Source organism: Bidens hawaiensis, unplaced genomic scaffold (genome assembly GCF_021521415.1).
Source record: "Bidens hawaiensis isolate Kalapana, Puna unplaced genomic scaffold, B.hawaiensis_p1.1 tig00419442_1, whole genome shotgun sequence".
In the NCBI taxonomy this organism is placed as follows: domain Eukaryota; kingdom Viridiplantae; phylum Streptophyta; class Magnoliopsida; order Asterales; family Asteraceae; genus Bidens; species Bidens hawaiensis.
In genome coordinates this window covers 383,160-400,837 of record NW_027504863.1, presented here as the reverse complement: position 1 = coordinate 400,837, position 17,678 = coordinate 383,160, and the positions used below count along the sequence as shown (strand labels likewise).

Sequence of the window (17,678 nt, the reverse complement as noted above, 5' to 3'; positions counted from 1 at the left end):
AGTTATTGAATGTGCATGATACCTCAATTAACTGGGTTAGCTTAACTTCAACACCAAATACTCACTTTATATGATTCACTGATGCATGTATTCGCGACTAATAATGTTTCTTAAACTAATATCCACATTACACAAACGTTTAAATTCAAATTTTGAATGTTTAATAATCAAAACAAAGAAGCAAGAAGCATATTCCGCTATCAATAATATGTTGCAAACTAATATTGTAGCGCCGTTTGTCGCAACAAGTAGCAAACACACATAAGATCAGATCACCTCAGCAACAAGGGTAGTATCGTAATCTTAAAGCACTTGTAAATCCATGCTGTGAGTACTTGTGATATTGACCCTATCTGCCAATAAAACGTACAAGTGCTTACTGCTTCTCTGTAGGTGGTTCAGGGGGTCCTCTAGCTATTGGCATACCACTATTGTATTGTGCCCGACAAGGTTTTGCCAGTTCAACAGTAATGATGCGACCGTGCAGTGTCTGCAAGAAACCGTATGCATTCCAAAATCAGAATAGGCAGTGATTATGTTAATATAAGCTATAAAATGAAAAACGCGTAATAGTTATTTAATTAAAAAAATATAAAGAATTTAGAATTAGAACCTTTCCATCCATTTCAGTGATCGCTTTCTCAGCTTCATCTGCAGATGCATAAGTAATAAACCCGAATCCTTTTGATCTGCTTGAAACTTTATCCATCATAACATTGGCTGCAAGGTATTGTTTACTGTTATTTTACCGGTCTGATTAATAAAGATTGTTAAAAATACACTTAGGGTACGTACCTTCAACAACTTGACCATATTGAGAAAATGCATCTTGTAATGCTTTTTCTGTGGTATAAAAGGATAATCCTGCAAGTAAATACACGATGAGCAAGTGAACAAATACGCACAAAAGTCTTTTAACATATCAGATATTATATCATATACCAATTTCGGTTATCATCTGTGAGTGTTCTATAACCTAAATCATAGACCAACTGATATATTATTTATAACTTCAAAAACAAACCGAATAAACCAGCCCAAAACCAAACCGTAGGTTCAGTTTTACTCTAATGAAATGCAACATGTAAGTCCAAATAAATATATGAATCAAAAAGATACCCACAAACACAATACTACCAGAGTCTCTAATTCCTATCCAGACATCAAGTTCTTCAATAAACAATCACATAAAATTAGAGAAGAGTTAAGCATTAAGATAATGATGGGGTCTTAGATAAATTATATAAGAACAACTATGAATAAAATTAATGATTAAGATATCTACAAGCACAATGCCAGAGTCTATATATAACCAGTAATAATCAAGTCAAGTCTTAGATGAAGTTAGAGAAGAGTTAATTAGTAAGATAATGAAGTTAAAGCTAAATAAAATTATGAAAGAGGCAAACCAGCAACATAAAGCCTGGAAGCAATGCCTCTACGTGAAATAAGAGAAGACGGATGTCCAAAGGATTGATATCCTGTGTTTATTTCTTTAACTTTTAGTCTCTTAAGCTTTGGCCATTACCCAAATGTAGTCCAATAACCTTTTTATTTTACATTCGGATGTTTTTCCAAATTTCGTTCAACTCGTTAACGACACCATTAAATTTTTAACCTTGAGTCAGGGGTATTTTAATCTTTTCGGTTTATTTATTATTTTATTTATTTTTATTAACATTATTATAGCTATTATTATTAGCTTATTGCTACTCATGTTTCATTAAACAAAAACAAGGCCACCAACCGACTAACAAGAAGCTAGTTAGAGGGGCGCTAAAAAACTACAAAATCAAAATTACAAATCAAACCTTCTTCATTTATTCAATCTAAATCCAAGCCTTTTGCTCTAATTTATTTATTCAATTTAATTTCTCCTTAGCAAACTTAACTGTGGAGCTTTTCGCTCTTCCACTAGCATTAAGCCCAAAACACATTGGTGACGTAAGAGCGTTCTCAGCATGTCCCTCACCTCTATTTCTATAATTACACTAAAAAGCACTACATTTCTATCTTCTATTCAATTGAATAATATTTTTTATACTTTTATCATTACAGTTTTCTCTCTCATGTACTCACAAACAATTCAACAAATATTACAAAATAAATAGGGGCAAACAAAGTTTCCTCAAATTTACAAAATGTCACTAAGTTTCTCTCTTCACCCTATAATTTACACTCACAACCTCACCCTATAATTTGCAAATTTCTCTCACGTAATTATAGGGGACGTGTTGAGAATGTTCTAAGATGTGGGGACAATACGTATGAACAGTGGCGTAGCCACACTTTGAGGTGGGGTGTCCTCCGTCCCCTGTGAAAATTTTTTTTTACTAGTATATATGTGTTAAAATCCTGACCGACCCCTGTATAATTTTGACCCCGACCCCTGTGTGATTTTGAGGACGGCACAATGACCCTGTTGGGATTTCGAGAACAACCTTATGAAATTTGAGACCGACCCCAACAATATTTATTTGACATATTTACAAGTTTAATTATATAAATGTATATAAATAATATACCAACTAAATTTGAGTTTAGTAGGAAATAATTAAAATACAAGTTTAAGCTCAAATGCTCAATTAATCTATGCTCAATATATGAGCACAAGTCTCAAACTCTCAATTTAATCTACATTTAAGCTAATTAAAAAAAAGGAGTATGATGACGGTTTAAGTGTTTTAATCTAAAAAAATGTTTCAGCTATACATTATTTTGCTCACTTACTTCATTTGCATTGGTGTATTGTTTATTCGTTAATTGAAATTACCTCTCATATCATTATTACTCATTGCAACCGTATGCGTTGAAATTTGCTTTTCGGCGATGGAGTACCTGAAGTCCAATTTACGTAATCATATGGGTGATGAGAGTTTAAACGATGACTTTATTTATTTCATTAAAAAACAACCTGCTTATAAATGTCAAACTAGATGATGTTTTGGTTATATTTCAGAAAATGAAAGCCCGCGTATAACAAAGCTAGATATATTGTTCAATAATTATGCATTTATAATAAAGTTTCTCGTACTTTTCTTTTGTTATATAATTTTTTGTTTGATTATCATTTTTTTCTATATATATATGACCGACGCAATTCGGTCCGACTCGATGATCGAACCGGATGAAAAAAATTTTATATAGCGATGGTTAATAATGACTAATGACAAGCATCCGTTGTTAGGAGCCAGAGATCGATAGATGGATATTAAGGTATTAATACTTGGTAAAGAACAGATAACAACTTCCCCACTACGCTATTGCCTACAAAATTGCTTCAACCAGAGGATGCGGCGGGAATTGAGTTAGCTTGAATTCGATCTCTAATTGTTTCGGGTCTGACTCGTATCCTTCGTGCGAAGATCACCCATAACCGAGTTTGTATCATCAGCCCAAACATATTTGTATAATGTCTTCACCATGTCGATCAGTATATATCTTCTACTCATAATTATAGAGGTGACAATTATAGCAGGTGACTGCTGGAATTAATCGGTTGATGTCAATGGATGTGGTGGGTTAAAGACTTGATCGATTAAATGATGGATATTTGGGTCATTTTGTTTACTTAATTCAGTTAGTTAACTTAGTTGATTAGTTTATCATTACGTGGTTTACCTAGCTTGTGGGTTAAGGGATATATGGGCTTGAGTTATATTAATTTCTTTGTTTTGGGGCTGCCATTTTGATCAATATTAAGTGATAACCATTAGCTATTTCGGCTGACTAATTTTCAAAATTGGGTCAACTCGTGAATATTAACAAATTTAGGCTTGTACTAACCTAACGTTTTTGTGAATTCCCCAAACTGTTACCTTTTTATCAAAGTTCTAGCATACCATATCTAAGCTTGTTACAGTTGATAGTTCTAAGCAAACCCATAGCACAACTTTAATCTAGTTCAAGTAACCAACAGTTAACACGATGGAAATTATAAACCACCATGAAAACATTGTATTAACCCAACACAAGAAATAGAAAATCTGAACACTAATTATATGAGCGGGGTTGTGTTGGTTGTACAAACACAATCCCCATGCTAAAACATATTATGATGTAGGCTCGACCACTTTGACCAACTTTAGGGTAGTACAACTCCATAGTGCGATGGAGGTCAACAACCTAGCCATGGATCTAATAGTATAGATAAAGTTTGCTTCAAAAGTGAATAAATGGACGATAAGTATAAATACTAATTTCCAAAAATCAGCAAAAAAATAAGATTATTTCTAATTTGTGTGTTTGTATTGGTATTGTTAATGGAAAAACTAATTGTTTAGAGTTATCACTTTGAACTAAGTAGTCAATAAAGTTGGCCAACATTTAGTAAGCAATGGCAGTTCACTGCAGGTATTGTGTATCTTGTATAAGAGAGTCGGCTAAAATTTTAGACTCAAGTACTGTGTAGGGGCTGCGCGAACGCAAGCCCCCACTGCCACAAATTATGATGTAGACTCGATCACTTGGACCGATCTTAGGGTGGCACCCCTCCTGTGTGCATTGGATGTCACTAACCTAGGCCATGGACCTTCTTAATCATCCATTGACCCCATCCAGGTAAGTGATTAATCCAGTTCCATCTTTCATCTTTTATTCAGCCTCTACTCTAATTCTTTTTTCCTTGTTTAACGATGTGGGATGACTTCAAAATGCTCATTCCACTAGACAAATTTTACATCATTCTTAGCTTTAGCTTTTTGCTTTCCTGCCTAGTAATAAGAGTTTGTTTTCTATTTGAAAAGCTATTTCTTAATCCAAATTGGTTTTTAATGTAAAGCGACAATTTGTAAAACTTGACTTTTTAAGGTTTCGGGAAAGTAGTTCATTGTCAACAACATACATTGATGTCCTTGTGAATCCATGTGTTTAAAGAAGACTAATAAAAAGAGATCTCTGCCTATATCCTGCCAACAATGGGTTACCAAGTTTCTTGTTGATATTGTTTTAGTTCATTCGAATCCCTTCCAGTCCCCACTAAATGAACAAAGAACAAACCATGTGTAATCGACCCGTCCCATATATAGCAAACAATGACAGTTCACTTTACGACGCGTCGGGCTTTTATTATATGTGAATTCAAGCTAACTTGTTCAAGAGGATTCTAATCAAGATTTAAACAGAATTGATTTAAACACGAATGGCACAAACACAATTCTGACCAAAACTCCTGATCGACTCTTTATTAACAAAGAATAAACCGGAAAAATACCCAAACCTGTTCATAATAAACCAATCCTAAACCTATTACGACCCGACCCGACATCTGTTAAATAAACTAAATAAAGGAGCCATACTTATTCTAACTTGTTTAGAATTAAAAAAAACAAATAATTATCTAACAACTTGATAATTATAACTGAATTAACTAAAACAATCTATATCAAGGTTAACGCCTTCAAAAATGATTTAATTAATTGAAATGTTGTCCTTTACCATGGCCACACAAACACGCCCCCACCCTTAATCTAGGTCATGGGTCTTCTTCTTGATCACCCTTTAACCCTCTGTTACCTTGTAGTCATTAACTAGAATGAACCTTTACTCCTTAAGCAGACATTGACGGTTCAGTTTTAAGTTTCATTTTTAAATGGATCCAATGAAACTTGCTCGAGATGGTTCTAGAATGAGGGGCGCCACTCTAAGATCGGCCCGAGTGGTTGAGTCTACACCATAATATGTGGCAGTGGGGCTGCGCGCATGATACATTTCCTTAACTTCTATTATTAAGATAAACATAGTATATTTGATGTATTGAGTTTATCATTATGTGTGTGTCTACAGATGAAACTTACGCTCCATATGGTTAGCCCAATAGTGACATACGTCATCAACCCATTAGTTTGTTAACTGTTTACTCGTTGGTTTAACCAACTGAGCTGGTGTAATATGTTGAGGCTGCACGAACACAAAACCCTACTAGCAAAAATTTTAAAACATGTGCACAACGTTAACTTATCCTAAAATAATCATGAGGATGCTATCGTTTGATGTTATACTCGCAAGTCGCAACTTACATTCTCTTAGCCAGCTACTGGTCTCAGCCCAAACTAGATGCCCCTTGGGTGGATTTGAATATTCACTGCATCATGTTGTCACCATGTCATTATCTTTTACTCATAATTGTAGCGGTGGGCGATTACATAGAGGAACTCCCGAACATTTCTGAGATGTGTGATGTGAGGTCGAAGACTCACTCAAAAATAAACCGATTACAACTATTAGATAGCGATAAGCGGGTATCGAACACAGGGAGTTTGTGGAAAATGTATTACTAAGTAGCTTTATGATTAAACTATATTAAAGTAAGTGCAAAAGTAAATTCAAAGAGTTGGTTGTTTGGTTTTGATTAATAGAAATAACTAAAACAATAAACGAGTTTTAAACAATATAAGAAAGAATGCTCTCTCTCGATTTCAGGTTTCCAATGTTGATAAAGTTAATATTTACTTGTGAGATGAACTACACAATTATAGTTCGTGAAAATGCGTTTGGATGTGATAAGCAAGAACTAAGTACTGACGGGTGCATCGGAGGATGACCCGTAAGTGTGCTTAAATGATATAAAAATCTATGTATTAAGTGTTAATTTCATGGGAACAAGATAACTACTGTTGTGTGGTTATTTTCAGGTATGAGGAGATAGAGGATGAAATCACGAGAACGTGGGCGAAAACGGCGAAGAAAACGGAGTTGAAACGAGAAAGATATGAAGAAAACAAGAAAATGAGAAAGAGCTCCACCGTGGGCCACGGTCCAACTAACAAAAAATGACAGTTTACACCGTACCATGAGCTTTGAGAGACCGTGGAGACCACCGTGGGCCATGGTCCGAGAGGTGTAACTTACGTTTTTCTTTGTTTTTAATCCGTTTTTCTTTGTCTTTTGACATATCTAACACTTTGGAACGACCTAGGGGCGATTTTTGGGTCCAAGAACAATAGTTTGGTGATTCCAATTGTTGATTTGGTGTTTTTAATTCGTATGATTACTATAATCGAAGGGATGATGAACCAGATCATGCTTGGCTAATTCTCTTTGTTTTTTCCCTCGGATTTTAAGGTTTCTTTATGAATGTTGATTGAATGTTTATGCAATTTCTGAGATAATAGTTTGATCTTATTGATTTCATTATTATGGTGTTTATGCATTGATTGATAGATTGTTAGTTTATTTAATTTGTGTTCTAAACCGTCATTTCTTGGTGCTTTAAGCAATCTAGATTAATCGGGAGGGATTCGGGGTTGGATAAACTAATTGATATTTGAGTGATTACCTTGCGTTTCTAATCCAAGTACTTAGTATTCAATTATTACAATCATTCGTATAAGCACGAACTATTTCTTTATAGTTCGTCTCAGATTAAACATTTACTTTAACAGTCATAGAAACCTGAAACCGAGGGAAGACATATTTTCTCATATTGTTTAAAACTCGTTAAAGTATTTTTAGTTCTTTTTGTTAATCAAACCAATCAAACAAATCTTTGAAGTTATTTTCTGCATTTAGTTTAAAATAGTTAAATTACAAAGCTACTCAGTAACACATTTTCCACAAACTCCCTGTGTTCGATACCCACTTACCGCTATCTAATTAGTTGTATTTGGTTTATTTTTTAGTGAGTCTTCGACCTCACGTCAAGTACTTGGATTACAAAAATGCAAGGTTGTCACTCAATAATCAGTTTAGTATTGCAAACCATAATTCTCTTCTACTAAATCTCGATTGCCTATGGCACCCAGAACGGATAGTTAAGAACACGAACTATACCATACTAACAATTACAAAACAAACACACAATACCATAGCACAATAATCATATGATCACAATACTATCTCACCAATAACATAAACGATTAACAAATATCCAATTAGAAAACCTTACAATTCGGGAGAGAACAATAAGAGTACTAGCCACACATTGTTTGATTAATCATCACATCAATTAGGTTAATCGAACGAATCATAAACCCAAACAAATGATTAAAATCACCAAAGTCTTGTCATTGCTCTCCAGAATTCGTCTCCCAAGTGTTTAGAATGAAAGATATTGAAAAGACAGCCCAAAAACAAGTAATAAACTAAAAATAATTCGGCAGTTACGATCTGGACCGTGGCCCACGGTCTCCACCGTGGGTCACGGTGGTCTTCTTGCAATATTGGACCGTGGTCCACGGTCTCCACCGTGGGTCACGGTGGAACAGAGGCCACGGTACGATGGCCTCTGTCCGTTTTGATAATATTGGACCGTGGTCCACGGTCTCAACCGTGGGTCACGGTGGACTTCAGCCCCATTTTCTTGTTTTCACTTCTTTTTATCATCTCTCGCGTACCCGGTTCCTTAAGTTTCTTCAATATACATCATAGTAGCCCCGGAACCTCCTTTGAACCTACAATTCATCAACAACGCCCTAGTTATCTAATTCTAACAAATAAACCAATTCAAAACATGATTATTACGGCTTTAAATCAATTAAGGGTGTCCCATGGACCACCCGTCAATGTGTCGATATCAATGGTGACTAATTAAATATTATGTAGGTTTAATTCTATTAAATTGTTATATTGTGCAGGGGCTGCGCGAACGCAAGCCCCCACTGCCACAAATTATGATGTAGACTTGATCACTTGGACCGATCTTAGGGTAGCACCCCTCCTACGTGCAATGGAGGTCACTAACCTAGGCCATGGACCTTCTTGATCACCCGTTGACCCCATCCAGGTAAGTGATTAATCCAGTTCAATCTTTCACCTTTTATTCACCTTTCCAACCCTTTTCTTTTTTCTCTATACCAATGTGATGACTTTCAAATGATCATTGCACTACACAAATTTCACATATCCTTTTAGCTATAGCTCTTTGTAATTCCAACCTAGGATTAAGTTTTGTTTTCCATATTTCTTCATCCAAATTAGATGTTAGTATTCCCGAATCGATTCATGGATTAATGGTATTGTGTAAAATTTCGGACTTTTTAAGGTTTCGTGAAAGTAATTCATAGTCAACAGCATATTGATGTCCTTGTGAATCCATGGGGTTTAATGAGGATTCATATTGTTCTTTTTGTCCATCCCACGAATGAACGAAGAACAAGACATATAGCAATTTCGAAGAATAAAAAAAAAACCTATGACTTTTTTTTGAACAGCTAATCGACGTTATGAGCTAGGGTCATAGTTTTATCACTTGATGCTAACATAACTGATGTGGGCATAAGATAAGATTTATTTCCATTAATGAGATATATCATATTGTATTGTCAATAAAGAAAGTAATGTTCAAAACTCTTGCTCTTTAAGCTAACCAATAATTAAATATAGCCTAAAGTTTGCAAACAATGAGAGTTCACTTAACAAAACCTCGTGTGTGGTTCGGTATAGATCCAAGCTAACTTGTTCAAGGGGTCCTAAACAAGTTTTAAACAAAAAAATGCTTTAACTAATCTAACTCGTAGTATTACGTACGGTTGCACGTAGCAAACCCTGCTACCATAGATTATGATGTAGACTCGCCCATATGCAGGGCTGACCTTAAGGTGTTGATGTGTATCTTCTGAGAATGAGAAGATTAGAGAAGGAACATGAGATCATGTTTGGTTGGGAGTAATGAATGGAATAGACAACTATTAATTTATATATTAACTAGTATTATTACCCGCGCTTCGCGGCGCAGGTTTAAGTTGGTGAAAGGATTGCCTGTACATTCTGATGATTGCTGTTCTTTCTCATGATCAAGAAATTTAGCATTGTAGCTGTGACGGAATTAGTGGTGACACATTTGTTCATAACCAAGAAATTCTATTTTGCGGGATACACATGAAATAGAATAAAAATCTTTATGATTTAATTCATATATGTAAGTGGTTTATCATGAAATTGTACCTTACTGGGTCAAACAGGCCCGCTTATATAACTTTCTATCAAATCGCATAACATCCAAATCATTGATAAATACTTTGATGGACTTGCTACTTGACGTGATTTGTTTTGACTTGCTACTCGACCCACGGACCTGCTACTTGTATATAACTTTCTATCAAAGCGAATAACTGCCGTTTGGAAACCAGCTGAAGATCAACAATGAAGGTGTCCGTGTTTTCTCCACAGCAACATGACAAAACTGTAGATTTTCATTCATTGCATGCTAAAAAAATGTAATCATATAAATATATTGTTTTCATGCATCGTTCACTAAACAAATGTAACAAATATAAATATATGTTTACATATAAGCCCAACAATTACTAAAAATGATATGACTATATACCATAAGAAGAGCATTGCATGTCTTCTCATTAATTGCCTTCTTAACTCTGTATATACAATTTGAAATCATTCAATAAAGGTAAAAAGAGGATCAAAATTGGAAAGAAAAAAACGTTCAAAGGTCAATGGAAGATAGATGAATCTAACCATGGGATTAGTGACAAAAAGATCATCTCCCACAGTTTGTACATGCTCACCACATTCTGCAGTCATCTTGCCATAGTGTTCCTAGTGGCCCACTCATCTTCTCCTGAAATCTTTGTTTTGTCATTGTTGTTTTGCAAAAATTACTAAAAAAATATATACATGAGAAAATAATTATACTTATTTCATATGTTCCACTTTTACCTTTTCCATGAATTTAAGAACATAGTTCTTGTCCTTCTCACAAAACTCAGATGCAGAAACATCCATTCCAATCACAACCTATAAAGTGATGGAACAATGAGTTTGATTTCAAAATTCAAGCAATATGATTAAACAAATGCAAATTACTTACATGTAGTATAATCAAATAATGTATTGCTTGTACAACTTGAGAAATACAACCTGTGATATTATTAAGTGTGTATTAAATACTCAATTTTTTATATGGGTGATGGATCAACGTCGAACCTGCAATATCCTTCCGATATATTGAATGTAACTCAATTTTGGGGGAGCACGGTTGAAGGTATTTTGATTTTCGCTAGCGCCGTGAGTCGGTGAAGTCAGAAGAACATCGGTGTCTAGTAGATGGTTTTGCTCACTAAATCAAAAGATCAACAACAAATAAAACCATTTAAAATAGCAAATAGATCTACGGACACGAAGAAACTGCAACTACAATCCTATTGAATAATGAAAACCACAAAATTAATTTCTTCAAGTTCGGAAATCTAACCTATTGAACACCTGGCAGACACCCAAAAAAATTTATCTTATGTCTAAATATGAAATGGAAACTACAAATACACATAAGCAAATGATCAAACACCTGGTGGGCACCCAAAAAACTGATATGTTAAAAAAACAAACAAAGAAACCCAGTCGAGCAGGCAGTAGAGAATACATGCATTAGCAGCATACGAAGAAAAAGGAATGTCAAATAACATCAAACCAGCAATTTAGCGGCAACCATCAACGGAACATAGATGAAAAGGATCACACATCGTCGGAAGGATGCAAACGACTCCGGAATGAGATGAAGAGTGACGAATCAGATAATGATGATCTTGAACGCCGGTGTGATGGCAGTGTTATTTCCGGTCAGAAAGTTACAAGAGTAAAGAGAAGAGTGTAAGAGTAAAGAAAACCACGTGTAACGCAACAAATAATTGCCCGTGGGAAAAAAACAGGATCAAAGTCTTCATTTACGGTTTTCGACTTATCAATACTATCAGAATTTAGGTATTCCATATGCTCTCCAGGAAACCATGCTAGTAATATATCATTGATCTCTTGAACAACTTCGTTTTTTGGTGCTAGTATGGCTCTTTCTTGATAAAAAAGCCTTCTTATAATTTTGAAGTATTGACGGATAAACAAATTCAACTAAATCAGAAGTCAGATCAACAGAATCTTTAATAAGAATATCACGAGGAATATCTATTTGCACTTCACCATGATTTGGACCACCAAGTTTTCCTTCCCCGATTTTTAAAAGCCATTCAGCAAACAATCTAGTTTCCTTAATGTTGGGATCTTTACTTCCAACAGTTAACCTCATGTTTTTTGTAAGTATAAGCACTTTGCAATTTTTCCAGATGTAGGACGAACTTAGTGACGCATTCACTATTTGGTGTCTGCTTCCATTAGTAATAACCGGAAGTATTTGTCTAAAGTCTCCTCCAAATACGACAACCTTACCACCATATAGGCTATCACTTAATAATCAATTATGCAAGTAAACACCAATCTTTTTTAATTGTTAATATAAAGTCTAATAACAGGAAAAAAAAAACTTACCATTGTGATTCCTATAGCTTAGGTCTTCATCAGTCATGTTATCTGGGTCACATATTAACTGCAAATAGCAAGATTTGTGATATTACATATGTCACACCCCAACCTACGGCGGAACATGCCGGGGCGCGACATTGATTGTATCATAACTCATAAGACACTATGTAATTACACGTGTCATTATCTAAATTATTCTTTCAATTAAACCATACATCAAAGCACAATCATACATTGTTCTCAAACAAAACATTCGACATGATTAAACTTAAAATATACTAATGTTCTTCAAATCATCGAGCAACCTATGGTATCATCTACTTCAACATTCTTGAAATCATCCAAGACAGCTTACCTGTGCCATGCGTGAAAATATATATATTTGTCAACATAAAGTTGAGCAAGTAAACCACGGTTTTGAGTATATATAATAATAAAATGACAATTCCATGCGATAATCGTAAATCACTACAATTAGTGTAACAATAAATAAAAGTTGTGTTTTCAACCAAATCACATAGATAAGGGTTTACTCTGACGGCGTATGATCATACTAATGAGGATGAGGATGAGGTACCAACCAACATAAAATAAACACATAGTCATATTCGCACATAACAACTAATCAAGCAATTACAATTATGCATATAACGGAATTGTAGTGAAAACAATAAGTTGATTTTGAACGCATAACGCCCCCAAAATTTGTAAAGCGGTAAACAGAGGGATGTGAATTTACTTACCTTAACAAGTGACTAAGTGAGAACGAGATAATAAAAGAACTAGAATGAAAGCGGTCAAGCTCCCCGAGGTTCACCGACAAATATTCCTAGATGATAATGATATCAAGAATTAAATATACTCATAGCTAAATACTAAGATTTATGACGGGTTTTGAGATTCGATATGGTTGTGTAACATCAAAATATTACTAGATACATTCTCGTTAATTATAAGAGTATTTCTTAATGTTATTGTTGTTGTTGTCATCCCTTTTATTATTAATAATAATGATAATGGTGGTAATAATAATGATAATAATTACTAAGTAATAACAATAATAATAATAATAAATATTAATAGTAATAGTACTAATAAAAGTTAATCAAAACCAGGTTTTAGATGACGAGAACACGACTTAAGGTTGTCGGTTTTATAGGTTTAAGTATTTATTTAAATGATTAAAAAATATTTTATTACATAAACATCAAGAAGAATAAGAAATAAAAAAAAGGGTCTGTCGGGTTTCGAACCTGCGACCTTACATTTTGAGACACACACACACACACACATAACCAACTGGACTATGTGATTCTTTAGTTATTAAACAGTTTTGGAAAAAATATAAACACAATAACATATGAGCATATGAACCCTAGGATTCAATCGCGATTTTGGATCCATGTTTGTTAATTCAATAAGGGGCTTTCAATCTACTGGATATCGCGATTCAAGCCATACCTATTAATTGAATTATAACAACTGGTAAATGGTGAACTTGATCAAGAAAGTTGCGGCCAGAAGTGGGTTAATTTGGGTGACGGGATGAGATTGTAAGCTTGAACTGATATGGGGGAAAGGTTGACGACAGGGAGGAGAAGGTTCTTGCAAGTTTAATTGATCCATAACGAAGGGATTATATAAGATCACAAAATTAGGTTTCGGTTTGGCTTAAAATGGTTAATTGATCAAATTATGGACGAATTAACGCGTGTTTACTATAATTAAGTGTCGGTTACGCGTTTATTTGGTGGAATACGCCAATTGCCTAACTTAATTGATCATAACGAATGGGAAATTGAAGGTTTTTAAATGGTTTGGGGTCGTCGGGTCGGGTTTGGGTCAACTGGCGGGTCGGACTAGGTGGGTTTAGAGTTTGGTTTTTATTAAATATTAATAATATAATACCATAGTTACAAGATTAGCCCCTGAAGTGTAAGGATGCAATCTATTTTGGGCTAAAGTTGGAGTTGGGTGAAAATTGTCAAGTTTTGTATGTTTATTAAATAAATTTAAAAAAATTTAGTAAAGCTAAAACAAACTAAATACTGAATAAATGAGACGTTTTTATTAAAAGAGTGACCCGAACCCTTAAACGGGTCGGGTAAAATTACAAGAATACAAAAATGAAAAACCAGAAATGTTACAACATTCATTACTTTAGGAAATTTCGTCCCGAAATTAGAAATTAAGACGTAACGAAAAGTTGCGGGTATTTGGACTCCATTTGGTCTTTACGTTCCCAAGTGAACTCGAGACCACGTTTAGATTCCCAACGAACTTTGACAAGCGGAATACGGCTACGCTTGGTTTCTTTGTCCATATGATCCACGATTTCAAAAGGTTTCTCGATAGCACGCATAGATTCGTCAATTTGCACTTCATCGAGGGGTATATGGAGGTTCCCCTCGGAAAAACATTTATTGAGATTGGAAACGTGAAAAGTTGGATGAACATTGGAGAGCTCTTCGGGGAGATTGAGACGATACGCAACTTTACCAACCCTTTCAACGATCTCAAACGGTCTAACAAAACGAGGAGATAGTTATTCCTTTTGCCAAAACGAACTACCCCTTTCCAAGGAGATACTTTAAGGGGAACTTGATCACCAACATTGAACTCTAGAGGTTTACGGCGCTTATCGGCGTAGCTCTTTTGACGGCTACGAGCGGCAAGAAGGTTTTGATGAATAAGAGCGATTCGATCAGAAGTTTCTTGAACAAGCTCGGGAACGGTGATTTGCGATTCACCAACCTCGTTCCAACTAATCGGGGAACGACATTTTCGGCCGTAGAGAGCTTCAAATGGTGCCATGCCAATACTAGTGTGAAAACTATTATTGTAGGAAAACTCTACTAGTGGTAAGTGAGTATCCCAATTTCCACCAAAGTCTAGTATGCAAGAGCGGAGCATATATTCGAGAGTTTGAATTGTTCGCTCATATTGACCATCGGGTTGCGGGTGATAAACGGTGCTTAGATCAATACAGGTACCCAAGGCGGTTTGCAACGATTTCCAAAAATGAGAGGTAAACCGACCATCACGATCGGAAATAATGGTCAAAGGCGTTCCATAGCGGCAAATGATGTTCTTGACATACAACCGGGCTAAGTTGCTCATAGGGTACTTCTCGCGATAAGGAACGAAAACCCGCATACATCTTATCCGCATCGGGATCAATAGTGTATCGTGATTTATGAATTATCAAGGATGATTATGCGAAGATCGTCACGATCAAGAACCCATAAACGGTTCAAGTAATAGAGTAAACCGTTACGTTTGGTTTCAAGTTGGAGTTCGGCGCCACACGACATCTCGTCGTATAAGTTACCTTTGGTGACGGAGACGTGTTGTGTATCGAGGATGCGATATTGAAGGTCAGATTGGATGGTGACACAGTTTGAGCAAAAATGGATTTAATGTGACTTTTACGTCTAGTCCCGAAATTAAGGAATACTATATCTACACCGTAAAAGAATTTTTTTTTAACTTATGATTTAAAATAATATAGAACTTTGAATAGTTGAAATCTAAAACTAATCGTAACATGGAAGGAAAAAACTTTAAAATCTAAAATTTATCATAACCCGGAACTTAAAGTAATAGAAATAACGCTACAAATGACAATCCGATAAGAACACTTATATATAGGATGTACCAGCGGCGTATCCACCATGTTCTTATCATCTCAACATTATACCGTTATCCCAAACTACCATTGGTTCTAGGATTATGACACACGATTGTACGTATTATGATTTCCATGCGAGGACTTGGGTAATTATGTATGCATCCATAATTACTTAGGTTGTCGGATGGTCCGCATAATTCTCCCCATCGTGTGGGTTACCAAGCATTGGAAAACATTATTTTGTGAAGGAACATAAGTTTTAAAATGTTTAACTATAAACTAGGAAAAAGTACAGAAGTTTCTAAGACATTATTTAACTTAAAGTTATAAATATAACTTATTAGTAGTCGAGATCAATAAAATGGGTTGTGATGATTGAGGATGATAAAATAAGGAAAATGCAGGCTTTAATAAGCAATCTACTTAAATAAAAGGAACTTTATTTATACGATACGCGAAGGATCATTAGTTCAAACTGAAATAATTCGATGCCATAAACAGGCGGTACTAGTTCATAACTTAAATAAAAGACCAAAATAACTAAGACCGACTAAGGACACAACACAAGTCTTCGGATTTATTGAGTTGCTAGGCTGATGTGACATTAAGCACCAAGAGAAATTGAATCCATAAAAGTTTGAGCAGTCGGGGTAGGTTAGTTATCTCGGAATAGCTTGAATAGGTTGAGCTCGAAGGGGTTGCGCAATTTGGAATTCCAATAGAGTATAATCGGTGAACTTGAGCTTGCAGGTATGGAATTTGGTAGGGTTGGATTAGGTAATGAGGATCTTGATTGACTAAAGTACCTTGAAGGATGCGGGGTTGATATGTTTGAACTTGATGAGCAATGGCAAGTTGGGGACACATATTACAAAGATGATTTGGGTCTCCACAATGGTAACAAGTGCGGGTGTCAAGAACACCGGTTTGAGTATGAGCGGTAGGTTGTTGTGGGATGGCTCGTGCACTGGGCGGGGCACGGAAAAAGCTAGCAAAGTGGCCATAGTGATTGAAATATGTGCATAGCTGGCACGGGGATTGAGCAGGGTGATGACGGGTGAGTACCGATGTACAGTTTCCTTTTTGAATGCGATTTGGTTGTTGTCAAGGTTGAGGGTTGGTTTGATTAACAACATGATTTTGGCGATTGACTTTACGCTTGTTGTTGCGGTTGTTGTTAATTGAAGAAGATTTTGGTTCGGCTTTAGCGTCAGCGGATGCGTCGGTTTTGGTCTTTTTGGGAACAAATGATTTAGCAACACAATTAGAGTTGAGGCTCTGAACTCGTGTCACGATTGCTAGTATAGTAGCTGCAAGCTCTTTGGTGATCATAGCAGCCATAAGGCGGTTGCGCGAATCTGACAAACGACGATGAAACGTTGGTTTTCTTAGTGAAGGTATTTTATAAGAACATAAGATGAAATGGGATGATGGTAGATACAAAAGGAGCATATCGGTGAATTTTGACATAAAATCTTCTCGTTTAAGACACTAAGATTAGGGTGGGTTGTCGATGAATAGTATAGCTTAACGATGTTTGCCAATGTTGGTGGTGAGGTAAGCAGCGGGTAAATGAGTCAATATTTCCAAAAATTAGCTTAACGCACAAGATTGGGTTTGATTGCTTTCAACATTTTGAATTGAAGTTATTATGTGAGTGACCATAGAAGAACAGTTGATTAATTTTTAGTACAAGGATTTCTTGCTTAAAACCTTTTATGATTAATAATGACACGATTTAATTATGTTGAACTAGCGTTTACTCATAACTTAAGGATATGTTAGAATCTATATTGAGAACTAATCAGATAATTTTGACGAATGGGTTTTATCAAAGTTT

At 35.4% G+C, this 17,678-nt stretch overlaps 1 protein-coding gene and 2 non-coding genes across 3 annotated transcripts; all 3 read right to left on the bottom strand.

Moving 5' to 3' along the window:
- Window positions 1-106: 106 nt before the first annotated feature.
- LOC143608886 (glycine-rich RNA-binding protein 3, mitochondrial-like) lies at window positions 107-11,974 on the bottom strand. Its single transcript, XM_077083802.1, has 6 exons — window positions 11,792-11,974; window positions 10,615-10,692; window positions 1,410-1,515; window positions 796-864; window positions 614-720; window positions 107-490 (listed from the first exon to the last, which is right to left on the bottom strand). Exons 1-6 carry the CDS (start codon window positions 11,972-11,974, stop codon window positions 377-379), a joined length of 657 nt encoding a protein of 218 aa, XP_076939917.1. The 3' UTR covers window positions 107-376.
- LOC143608892 (U1 spliceosomal RNA) lies at window positions 4,408-4,568 on the bottom strand. Its single transcript, XR_013149343.1, has one exon. It is a non-coding gene; the product is annotated as a U1 spliceosomal RNA (small nuclear RNA).
- Window positions 8,570-8,730, bottom strand: LOC143608890 (U1 spliceosomal RNA). The gene has a single exon (XR_013149342.1). It is a non-coding gene; the product is annotated as a U1 spliceosomal RNA (small nuclear RNA).
- Window positions 11,975-17,678: the final 5,704 nt, after the last annotated feature.